Source organism: Vulpes lagopus, chromosome 13 (genome assembly GCF_018345385.1).
Source record: "Vulpes lagopus strain Blue_001 chromosome 13, ASM1834538v1, whole genome shotgun sequence".
Taxonomy (NCBI): Eukaryota; Metazoa; Chordata; class Mammalia; order Carnivora; family Canidae; genus Vulpes; species Vulpes lagopus.
In genome coordinates, this window is record NC_054836.1 from 10928938 (window position 1) to 10940774 (window position 11837).

The window sequence follows — 11837 nt, forward strand, 5'->3', positions numbered from 1 at the left end:
GGGCCTGGGATTATCGTCCCCCGTGAGGACAGGAGCCCGACTCCCACAGGGTGGGGCCAGAGCCTAGGCCACACTCCCATTTTCTCACCAGCTGTCACCCGAGTGGGGGCCCACCGAGGCCCCCGAGTTCCCGGGGGAGGCCGTGTCTGAGGATGAATACAAGACAAGGCTGAGGTGAGGGTCCAGCAGGCGGGGATGTGAGTGGCTTTGTGGTGGTGAGGTGGACTTGGGAGTGCTCTCTCCCTACTTCACCGGGCTTGCTTTGACAGTGGGTGGCAGGCTGCGTGGCAGGGGGAGGCCGAGTACCCCCTTCAATGCTCCTGGATCCCCCTCGCCCCGTCCCCTCCCAGCTCCATCATCCAGGACCTGCTGAGCTCTGAGCAGACCTTTGTGGGTAAGCTGCAGTTCCTGCAGAGCCACCACGTGCAGCACCTGGACCGCTGCCCTCACGTGCCCACAGCTGTGGCCAGCCAGAAGGCGGTCATCTTCCGCAACGTGCAGGACATCTGCCGCTTCCACAGCAGGTGGGTGGGCAGGCGGGCGTGTCCTCAAGGGTGCACAAATGTGCCAGGCACTCGTGTACAGTGTGAGTGGTGCACAGCTGAGAGTGATGCCTGCACACACGTGCAGGTACACGCCATACAGAGGTACACACATGCCCACATACATGCATATGTGAGAGAACTTTGCTGACTTGATTCACTCTTCAGTGCACCACACTCCTGTATGAGGACACAAATGGGAACACCCATGGAAGCCCCTGCAGTATACTTACCTGCCGCCAACACATGTACATGAGAACACTCTGGAAACTTACCCATACACATGACAGGCACACTCTCCTACGTGCAGGCCTGCATTCACATGCACACTCTTATATGTGTTTATCTACGTTCCTAACATCAAATAAGTATGTAATCTTTTATCTTATTTTGCTCAATAAAATTGTTCAGAAGATCAAAAGTGGTAAAAACAATATAAAATTTAACATTTTAACACTGATGTACACTGTTTTACTTAACACTTTGGGGAGCAACTGCCTCTGACTTGAAGAAAACACTTTTTTTTATTGCTAACGTAATCTGTTTTTTGTAATGGCATGAGCAAATAAAGGGATGCTTATTAAAATATATATGTGTGGCACACATACTTGCTCATGCACAGCTGCATGAACATGAACTTCCTTGCCTGCCTACACAGCACACATGCACACAGACATGCATGCCCTCATGCCCCACGCCTGCAGCCCCCACAGCCCAGCATACTCATTCCCGAGCAGCCCAGCTGTGGGCAGCAGGCTGTTGCCTCCCAAACCCGAGGGCTCGCCATCCCTGTGACTACCCTGCCCTCCACCACAGCTTCCAGCGGGAGCTGCAGAGCTGTGACACAGATGACGATGTGGCCATGTGCTTCATCAAGAATCAGGCAGCCTTCGAGCAGTACCTGACATTCCTGGTGGGCCGAGTACAGGCTGAGTCAGCAGTGGTCAGCCCGGCTGTGCAGGAGTTCTACAAGGTACCCCCACCTGGGCCCCTGCAGCCCTGTGCTCACCTTCAGGTGGTGACACAGTGGGGTCAGGGTATGGCTGGCCTGGGGACAGGGGCAGTGAGTGTGTGCATGTGTGTACCCCGATGCCCCCGCCCTCCAGCACCCCCCCTCTGGTGACACTGGTCATCTGGGGAGCCTTGTGTGTCCCCAACCCCGGCCTGCGGTTCTCACAGAAATATACAGAAGAGGTGCTGTCGGCCGCAGACCCCTCGCAGCCACCCCCACCACCCCTGCAGCACTTTCTGGAACAGCCTGTGGAGCGGGTCCAGCAGTACCAGGCCCTGCTCAAGGTAGGGGGTGCATTGCTTGGCCACCCTCCCCGACCCTCCCCTGCACCACCGGGGCCTGACGCCATGTCCCCCAGGAGCTGATCCGCAACAAGGCAAGGAACACGCAGAACTGTGCGCTGCTGGAGCAGGCATACGCTGTGGTGTCGGCCCTGCCGCAGCGCGCTGAAAACCAGCTGCACCTGTCACTCATGGAGAACTACCCAGGCACCCTGGAGGCACTGGGCGAGCCCATCCGTCAGGTCTGGGATGCAGGACACGGCCTGTCGCCTGGGCAGGGCCCCTTGGGGGCCGGGCACCAGGCTCACCACTTGCCGCGTGCTCCCCCAGGGCCACTTCATCGTGTGGGAGGGGGCACCGGGCGCACGGATGCCCTGGAAGGGCCACCACCGGCACGTCTTCCTGTTCCGCCACCACCTGCTGGTCTGTAAGCCCCGCAGGGATTCCCGCACCGACACTTTCAGCTATGTCTTCCGGAACATGATGAAGGTCTGCGGGCGCCTGCGGAGCCAGGGCAAGGGGGGTGCGGTGGAGGCTGCAGGGCAAGGGGGTGCGGGCAGGGAAGGGGGGTGGCGGGTAGGTGAGGACCCCAGGGCAAGGGCTGAGGCCTGCTTCCAGGCAGTCAGCCTGTGTTCCGCCCCTACAGCTGAGCAGCATCGACCTCAACGACCAGGTGGAGGGTGATGACCGTGCCTTTGAGGTGTGGCACGAGCGGGAGGACTCCGTGCGGAAGTACGTGCTGCAGGCGCGGACAGTCATCACCAAGAGCTCCTGGGTGAAGGAGATCTGTGGCCTACAGCAGCGCCTGGCCCTGCCTGTGTGGCGTGAGTGCACATGGCCCCTGGCCCCGGGGACACAGGACACACTCCATCTGGGGCACAGTCAGCTCAGCCTGCTGGCAGCCTGAGCGGGGGAGTGGGGCTGACCCCGACTTGAGCATAGGGGAGCCTCGGGATTCATACAGGGGCCCCCCAGTGCAGGATGGGCCCCCCAGTACAGGACAGGGGTGTCTCAGGCACAGGACAGGGCCCCCCACCCTGTATAGGGTCCCCCAGCACAGGACAGGGTCCCCAGTATAGGACAGGGCCCCCCACCCAGTACAGGACAGGGGCCTCCACCCAGCACAGGATAGGGGCCTCCACCCAGTACAGGACAGGAGCCCCCCAGCACAGGACAGTGGCCCCCAATACAGGATAGGGGCCTCCACCCAGCACAGGACAGAGCCCTCCCCCAGCACAGGACAGGCCCCACCCCTGGCCCCCACCCCCACCACAGTGCAGGAGCCCAGACAGCGTTAGGGACAGGAGGGGCCACCTGGAGGGAAGGTCGTTATGGGTAGTGTCTGTAACAACCACACCCTGGGATGGAGGGCTTGCCAGGGACGTACCAAGGACATGGGGCCCCGCTGTCCTTCCCCAACCCCCCAAGAGCTCAGGGCCTGTATATGTGTGCCCAGACCCACCAGATTTCGAGGAGGAGCTGGCGGACTGCACAGCTGAGCTGGGTGAGACGGTGAAGCTGGCCTGCCGCGTGACGGGCACCCCAAAGCCCATCGTCAGCTGGTACAAAGGTCCGCAGGCCCAGGCCCTAGAGTGGTGTTCCTGTAGCAAGAACCGGGAGGAAATCAGGCCTGGGCGGGGTGGGGATGGCGGGAGGAGGGAGGAGGATCTGGGCGGGGCCTGGGCAGGGCCTGGGCCGCCAGGGAGGGAGGTGTGGAGCGGGGTGGGGGGCGGGGGCAGGGGTGGGGACGGCAGGGCACAGCGCCCAGGCTCCTGTCCAGTAGTCCCTGGTAACTTAGTCGCCGAGCCCGGTGTGCTGGTGGAGGTGGGGGGACAGAGGCTCAGGGAGTGCTCCCGAGATTCAGATGGAGTGACCTGCCCTTGCTGCCCAAGGGTGCTGGCATCCAGGGGTCCAGGGGAGGAGACAGGTGGCAACCTGTAGGACAGAGCAGTGGCAGGACATGGGCAGCGGTGCGGCCAGCCCGAGAGATAGGGCGGACAGGGTGCAGGGGCTGATACCTTGCAGCCACCTCTCTGGAGGACGTTTGGCAGCTCAGGGCAGGAAGCCAGGTGGCCAGGAGAGGGGACGGTGGATGCTGATGTGGGCCCTGTGCCAGGCTCTCAGGTTGACTCGGGGCATGATGGGAGCCACAAAGTCTGGGGGTCCCAGGTCACCCCTGCCCTGACACGTTCCAGCCAGGGCATCCCAACGGCACATGTCAGGTCCCCTGACATGCTCCAAGGCAACAGTCCCCTCTTTGCTTGCGGGGAACCTGGCTCACATCATGAGTGATGCAGGTGCGGGGCATCCACTGGCCTCAGGGGCCGAGCAAGGCTGCCCAGGAAGCTGGGCCACCTGTCAGAATGCCCCAACACCCTCCACTCGCCGCTGCCTCCTCGAGCCTGTCACCACACTGTGGATGCCACCTTGGAACCCAGAGCCCTCCTGATGGTCACCCACAGCTCCCCGAGGGGGTCCGCGGCCAGGCCTGCACACACACAGCAGCTGCACCTCCCTCCGAGGGGGTCCCTTGCGCTCCTCGCCAGCCGTCCTGCCCACTGCCCATCAGGGTTGGCACCCAGTGTGGGCTCTGGCATTGGCTGGGCACCAGCTGACCTCAGGCATGCTCAGAGGAGAGTGTGTCAACCAGGGCACTGTCCAGGGATCTTTGAACCAGTTTCTCAGTACCCAGACACAGTCTCCTGCCCTGTTTCCCATTGTCTTCATGCAGCAAAGGGGAGTGGGGTTCACTGTCCAGCAGGTGCCATGGTGTGGTCAGCGTGTGTGCTGCCAACGCCCAGGGACCCGCTCAGGTCCTCTCACAGGGCCACGGGGTCTCTGCTTATTTACCTCCTTTCTCTTCTGGAATACCGCATCCTTGAGGGCATCCCTTCCACGTCCCCAACGTGTGAAGGATCTGCGGTGTTTCCCCACTTACAAACCAACAAGCCAGCCAGATACAGACAGAAACCAAGACCCTGGGGCTGGGGAGAGGTGGGTGGTTGCAGTGAGAGAGGCATGTTCCAGCCCCACATTTCAGGGCCCAGTGTTAAATGCAGGCAGGGGGCTGCCCACAGGAGAGAACACAGGTTTTGGGGGAGGCTGAGCTTCTGTGGGGCTGTGGGCACACCTGCTGGTGCTCTCCCCAGATGGGAAAGAGCAGGGTCACCTGACATAAAGCATCCTGACATGAGCCAGGATGCTGCTCGTGGGCTGTTATGACTTCAACGGCAGCCTCGTTGGGCAGGTACAGGGCTGCTGGAAGGCGATCAGCCATGGAGCTGCAGGTATTGGTGGAGGATGGTGGCCTACCCAGTGAAAGAACACATCTCCCCACCCCCTCCCCCGCCCCACCCAGGAGGGAATCGTGCTATGGCCTGAGGTGTTTGACAGGGCGGTGATGAGGGACACAGGCAGTGTCTCAGCTTGTCTGTAGGGGTAGGGGGCGGGCGGGAGTCCTGGAATCAGTGGCCAGGTTATTGAGGGTCTGTGTGTCCTCTGTGGGGTCAGGTCCCCTTTCCTGGCTCTTGCCTCTAGCTCTGAGCTACTTTTCCGAGGCCACACAGTAGGCACAGCAGGTGCAAGAGATCGGGGAAGGACACAGGACTGTGGGTCAGCGTGGCCAGCCAGGTGCCCCGCCAGTGGTTTGTGCTCCAGCCCACTGCCCCGGGACCATGAGCCCCGGACAGTCCAGCCTCCTGTCCCCAGCAGGGTCCCTTCCATGACGGCCCTGCCTTCCTTTCCAGATGGAAAGCCAGTGGAGGTGGATCCACACCACATCCTCATTGAAGACCCTGATGGCTCGTGTGCCCTAATTCTGGACAACCTGACTGGAGTGGACTCCGGCCAGTACATGTGCTTTGCGGCCAGTGCCTCTGGCAATGCCAGCACACTGGGCAAAATCCTGGTGCAAGGTGAGTCTGGGGAGGGAGACTGTGGTATGAGGCATCCAGACCCCCATCCACCTAGGTGGCACCATGGGGGGTGCAGGCCTGCAGGTGGGCCGCCTCAGGAACCTGGGACACTTGCTGGTGGGTGTAGGGTCATGCCCCACCATGGTGTCTCTGTATGTCTTTCCCTTACCTGCCCTGTGGCCCCACAGTACCCCCACGGTTTGTGAAAAAGGTCCGGGCAGTGCCTTTTGTGGAGGGAGAGGACGCTCAGGTCACCTGCACCATCGAAGGCGCCCCACACCCTCAGATCAGGTGGGCTGGGCAGCTGGAGCCTGGGGGCATGGGAGGGAAGGTAGGTGGCATGCTCAATACATTGGGGCGGGCTGGACACTAAACGTGGGCCTTTCTGATGAGTAGGGGCCTCTTGGGGCTGGGCAGGTTCTGAACATGGCTCCTGCCGCAGAGAGGGCATCACCTGCTGGATGGCGGGTGAGTGGCGGGCTTCAGGAGAGTGTGGGCTCTGTATGGATGCCCAGAATTGCAGGGTGGGTGAGAAGAGGGTCTCAGTGGTGGAAGCTGGGGTGGCTCTGCCTCACACCCGGGTTTGGCTGCAGGTGGTACAAGGACGGGGCTCTGCTGACGCCTAGCAGCAAATACCGAACCCTGAGCGAGCCCCGCAGCGGTCTGCTGGTGCTGGAGATCCTGGCGGCCAGCAAGGAGGACCTGGGCCATTATGAGTGTGAGGTGAGGTAGGCGGGCACAGGAATGGCTGGGGGACCATCACTCAGTGTCCCCGATGAGGGAGGGGCCCCCGGCCCACCATCATCCAGTGTCCCCCATGAGGGAGGGGCCCCCAGCCCACTGTCACCCTGATGAGGGAAGAGCCCCCAGCCCATCACCAAGTGTACATGTAAGGGGACAGGGACCTGAGTGGGAGCCTTAGGTGGCATCCTGTCTTCTTCCCAAGCCATCTGCCCACCTGCAGGGCCAGTTGTGGTCTGTGGAAGGTATGTGCAGGCTGTGACTTTTCCTGGCTGCCATCTTCTCCGATGTGGCTGCTCCTGTGTGGCCTCCTGTCCCTAGTAACATGTAGGCTGAGGCTAGACCAGTAGTCTGGGTTGGGCCAGGTGGGTCCTGCCCCCCATGCAGCTCCTGGGGAGGCACATGGACCTGAGTCAGTCAGATCCACACTGATTCAATCACCACTGGCCATACATGCAATTTGAGTTGAAATCAAGTTAACTGTAGGTAAAGATTCGGTTCCGTTTCCAGTGCTCGGGTGTGGCAACAGCCACCATGCCATACTGTGCAGATAGTGTCCCTACCACCTAAGAAACCCCTAGGCCTCTCTTCTGTGGCAGGCTCTGTGGCTCTGGGACACAGCCACAGAGGGCCCCCCATACTAGAGATGGCCTGGATGGTCCCAAGGGAGCCCCAAGCTCTAAGTGGGCTCCTGCCATCCGTCCTGCAGTTGGTGAACCAGCTGGGCTCTGTGAGGGGCGGGGCAGAGCTGTGCATGCAGAGCCCTGTTGTTCGGGCCCGGGAACAGCTTCACAGGGAGCAGCTTGCAGCCGTGGAAGGTAAGTGCCGCTGTGGGGCCAAGTTGGGGGGAAACCACCACACCAGCCTTTCCAAGCAGGGTGTGCTTTCTGGAGGAGGGACAGTGAGGGCTGAGGAGGGGTCTGTCTGGGAGAGAAGGGAATGCAGAGACTATGAGGCAAGGGCTGGTTCCAGCCCCATCCTGGGCAGCATGAGGTGAACCTTGAGCCCAGAGTTCCAGCCAGGTTAGACGGCAGCCCTGGGTGGGGGCCTGCATCTTGCCCACCACCCCTGGGGCAGTAATGAGTGTGTAGGAAGGCCAGGCTGGGCCTGGCAGGCTGCAGGGCAGTGGACCCTAGGGAGGACGGCTCTGAGCAAAGCGGGCTGAGTGCAGTGCACCACCTGCTGGTCCCTGTGTGGCTCCAGGAGATGGAGTGATGGCAGGGGGCCTGGTACCTCCACACTGGGTTGGGCCGTCATGGAAACAAACAGAATGCTGTGGCTACACTTCTCAAGCCTGGCCTGTGGGGGTGTCTGGGCTCCTTGAGGGGAGATGTGCTCCTGTGTGGGAGGTGAAGGGTGGGCAGCAGGATGCCTCATGCCTCCACTCACCTCTGAGTCCAGGGTCCCAGCTGGGCCTAGCCTCAGAATGGCCAGGATGGGAAGGAGGACAACTGGCATGTGTCCTGGGCCTGCTCAGGCAGAGAGAACCTTATGGTGCTTGCAGGGCAGGCTGCAGCCTCAGGGACAGCTTCTCCCAGTGTGAGTTGCTCCACCTAGAAGAAGCTGTGCTTCCTGTCCCTAGCGACATGAAGGCTGATGCTAGATCAAGAGCTGGTGGAGCTGCAGCTCTCACGGTGGATGGGCTGGAAGATATATCCTCCCAGGTGGCTTCTGTGATGCCTTGAGCTAATGGATCCAGTCCCTCCTGGGGCCCAGTGTCCAGGAGCCTCTATCTGAGGACCCTCCCAGAGTCAGCCTACCTGGCATCTGAAGCTCGACCTCACAGCCTTTGATGCCTTCCACAGCCCTCACAGAGTGGGCAGGGGTCCATGTTCCTGCTCCTCAGAGGGCCTAGTGGTATCTGCAGGGATCTGTGCTTTCTGCCATATGGCATCTTATGTTGGGGAGCAAGGACTTCAGCACTCCTTCTTGGGCTGGTGACAAGTGTGTCCTACAGAGGCATTCACTTCATGGTCATGATGGGTCACTTTCTGTCATCATCTCATGGCTCTGGAGTCTGGAAGAGGGGCAGCCCTCTTAATACCAGAAACATGGCACCTCACATCCGAGAAGGCCAGTCCTCACAGACCCAGTGGTTGGAGCCCGCCATGTCCTGCTTCTTAACCCTATCCTGCCGCTTCATCTTTAACCTGGTGGCTCTGCAGCCAAGACAGCCCTAGCCGGCCTTGTAGGGTGGGTGCTGCCCCCTCGCTTTTGGAACTGCATTGGGCTGGAAGCCCCGCTTTGCACAGCTGTACCCCTCCAATGGCTCCAGTATTCACTGGAGCTTAGAGCCTGTCAGGTGGCAGGTCAGGTCAGGAATAAAGGTACCAGCAATGTAGCAGCCAGAACGGGACCCCGACAGGGGAGTGTCCTCCCATCACTCTGCACACAGGGTCTGGCCTGCAGGTGGCAAACAGGTTGGTTCTTTCAGGGTCCAACTTAAGGCAAACACACAAGGCATTTTGGCTGGATCCCATTCTCTCTCCCAGGGGGTTTCCCTCTCCAAGAGGCAGCGGGCACAAACACACATACATACATATGTGTATGTACACACACATGTATGTATGTGCACACACACGCACACACGTACACAAGTAAATGAGTCTCCCAAAGGCCATACAAATACAGCTGGTCTATTTAACTCACGTGTACCCAATTGTACACAAGATTAAAATACTTTTGGTCATCTAAGGGAAATTCTTCCTCTGCGTGGCACTGCACCAAAGCCTAAAATCCCACACACCGGAAGCCAGGATGCTGTGTGCTGCAGGCTGTGCCACTTGACTTTGCTGAGCATCCCACTCAGCTTTGTCCCCAGAATGGCAAGAGGGACTGTTGAGATCTGAGGGTCCTGGTATCCGGTGGACTATCTGCTGCCCAGCAGGGTGTGGCTAGGAGGGGCACCTCTCTTTCAAGTGTGGCCCTGCCCAGAAGCTACAGAGGAAGAGGCCTCAAGATGGGTGGGAATAGGTGTCGCCTGGTCCCAAGTGAGTCCTCTCCCTGGAACTCAGATCCTCCATCTGCTGACTCCAGGGAGGTGGGAAGTTAGGACAATCAAGGCTGTTGAGTTTATGGGGAGTATCTATGGGGACGCCTAGGTTTCCCTACTCACTTGGATCTCAGGACCCTGTCATGGTGTCTCTGGTTGCTCTTGATGGGATTTCCATAGCCTCATGGGACAAAGCTCAGACGTGCCATCTCTAGTACTACAGAGCCCCTTTCCCCTGGAGAGGTGCCCTTGGTCTTCAGGATATTTTATAAAACAGGCACCAGCCATCCCAGTCCAAGTTTGGCTCCCATAGTTCTTTCCATACCTTGCCACCCTCCCCCTAGCCTTCAGTTTCTGTCTGAGAAGTGGGACGTTAGGTTTGACAGATTCACAGGGCTCCCTGGGCACATGGGCTGATGGAAGAGCTGGGATTTCTGCGTGAGCAGCCCAGGTGGGGCCCCTACTCTTGCTGCACTCCCTACAAGACCCTCATTCCCTCACATGGGACATACTGATGTCACATTCACTCATCTCCCAGCCACTCAGAGCAGACATGTTAAAGATGACAGAACTGAGTTCCCAACCCATAACAGGCAAGGTGAGGCACGACGTGGACACAGTGCTCTGAAGCGGAGCAAGTTACTACACTGCCATGCCACTCAAATGGCTCAGCCCCCCAGCACTGGCTGATCTGTAACTCTCGCTATTCCAACTGTTTTCTTTGTAGTCACTGAGCAGGAGACTAAAGTCCCCAAGAAAACCGTCATCATGTAAGTGCAGGCGTGTTCCTACCGTTCCTTCTGACTGTAGTGCCCCCTGCATGCCCACTAACCCACATGGACCTTGCCTGTGTGTCCCAGCCACCTGCTTGTCTGACTACCTGCTCACATGGCCTTTGCTCACCATGCAGACTGCCAGCACCTTGCAGACGCCTCTGAAGGGGCTCACTGTTCCCTGAGGCCTTGGATGCCTTCACATTTCACAGCTCTCTCTTCTAGGGCCTCCATGCCTCCAGTGCCTCCACAAGGTAGACTTGCTCTGTGTACTTGGCAACGGCTCACTCAGGCCTTGGGCCAGATCACATCAGTTAGTTTGGAGCAGGAACTGAACTGCTTCCCACAGTGGGCTAGAGGGAACATTCTACCCCTCAAAACCCAAAGATCTAGGGCATTTTTGTCCCACAAACTTTCTCTTATGTTGGGAATATTATATCTTAATTATGCTCGCAACAAAAGCAGTCACTAGGCACACGTGGCTGAGAATTTAAAGCGTATTGAGAGCCACTGAAGAATTGAATTCTGGATTTTTAAAATTATCTTTAACTTGCATTTAATTAAAATAGTGTAACCTTGATAGGCAGCACAACTCTAGGGCTCTTAAAGGCCTCCAGGCCCAACCCTAGCATTGGGGGATGGAGAACTGAAATTCAGGGAAGAGGAGGCTTGTTCAGGGTGGTTCATGATGGAAAGCCAGCGGGTACCCCATTTCCCCGGTGCCACGCCCACCATCCCCTCATTTGGTGCCTTCAAGGCTGAGGTTGTGGCTAATTAAGTAACTGGAGAGGCCTGGAACTGAGTAAGCCCGCAGAAGGTAGAGTTGGTTTTGTCCTCGATCCAGTGGGAAGTGTGTGCAGCTGGAGATCGTGGAAAAGCTTGCAAAAGGCAGGAGACCAGAAAGACTGGTCTAAGATCAGATGACTGGGAAGCTCCAGTTGGTCCTCATGGACCTGTGATCTCCTAAAGGGGCCTGTAGTTGGCCAAGTTTTGGAGAACCCTATCACCCAACATTTGGTCAGATCCTGGGTTACCCCTTCCACCCCTCCCTCCCTCTTCCCCCAAGGCACACTGTGGCCCAAAGTACATAGAGCAGTAGTAAGCCTTTCTGGAGGTGTACAGCTATGACAGAGCTTTACACAAATTAACCCTACATTTCGTCCATGAAGGGAACATTTCTATTATTTACATCTTACAGATGACAAAATGGAAAACAGACAGGGCCAGGCTGCCCCATCAGTAAAACTTCAGAAAGGACTCGCACCTAGGACAGCTGGGCTAGGGGACTCAAGAGGCACCCTGAACCCCACCCAGTCTGACTGTCCTGCCTTGGCAAATTTCAGAGGCATGAGGCCAGCAGATGGGCCCGGCCCAGGTTCCCCTGATGTTTGGGCAAGCTCTCACTCAGGGACAAGCCTAGTGCTCCTGAGCCTGGGCATGAGGCTGGAAGGCAGTCTCGTGATTTTGAATAGGCCACACATCCAAGCCTCAGTGTTCCCATTAGTTAGGTGGGGTGTAGCATTTCCTCCTTACCAGGTGAGGGCTGAGGAGGCAAGGTCTGTAACTGCCGTGCACCCCAAGG

General features: G+C 58.6%; 1 protein-coding gene across 13 annotated transcripts in view; it reads left to right on the plus strand.

Moving 5' to 3' along the window:
* OBSCN (obscurin, cytoskeletal calmodulin and titin-interacting RhoGEF) overlaps positions 1-11837 on the plus strand; it is a 125478-nt gene that overhangs the window by 97101 nt on the left and 16540 nt on the right. For 11 of the 13 annotated variants that reach the window (XM_041727528.1, XM_041727538.1, XM_041727535.1 and 8 more), the window contains 12 exons: positions 92-174; positions 351-524; positions 1359-1515; positions 1722-1838; positions 1913-2077; positions 2166-2324; positions 2482-2659; positions 3292-3405; positions 5582-5749; positions 5938-6040; positions 6343-6472; positions 7200-7308. In XM_041727528.1, coding sequence (XP_041583462.1) covers positions 92-174; positions 351-524; positions 1359-1515; positions 1722-1838; positions 1913-2077; positions 2166-2324; positions 2482-2659; positions 3292-3405; positions 5582-5749; positions 5938-6040; positions 6343-6472; positions 7200-7308 — 1657 coding nt within the window. Of the gene's footprint in view, positions 1-91; positions 175-350; positions 525-1358; positions 1516-1721; positions 1839-1912; positions 2078-2165; positions 2325-2481; positions 2660-3291; positions 3406-5581; positions 5750-5937; positions 6041-6342; positions 6473-7199; positions 7309-10209; positions 10253-11837 lie in introns of all 13 variants that reach the window. The other 2 variants (XM_041727539.1, XM_041727541.1) reach the window with 1 other exon arrangement.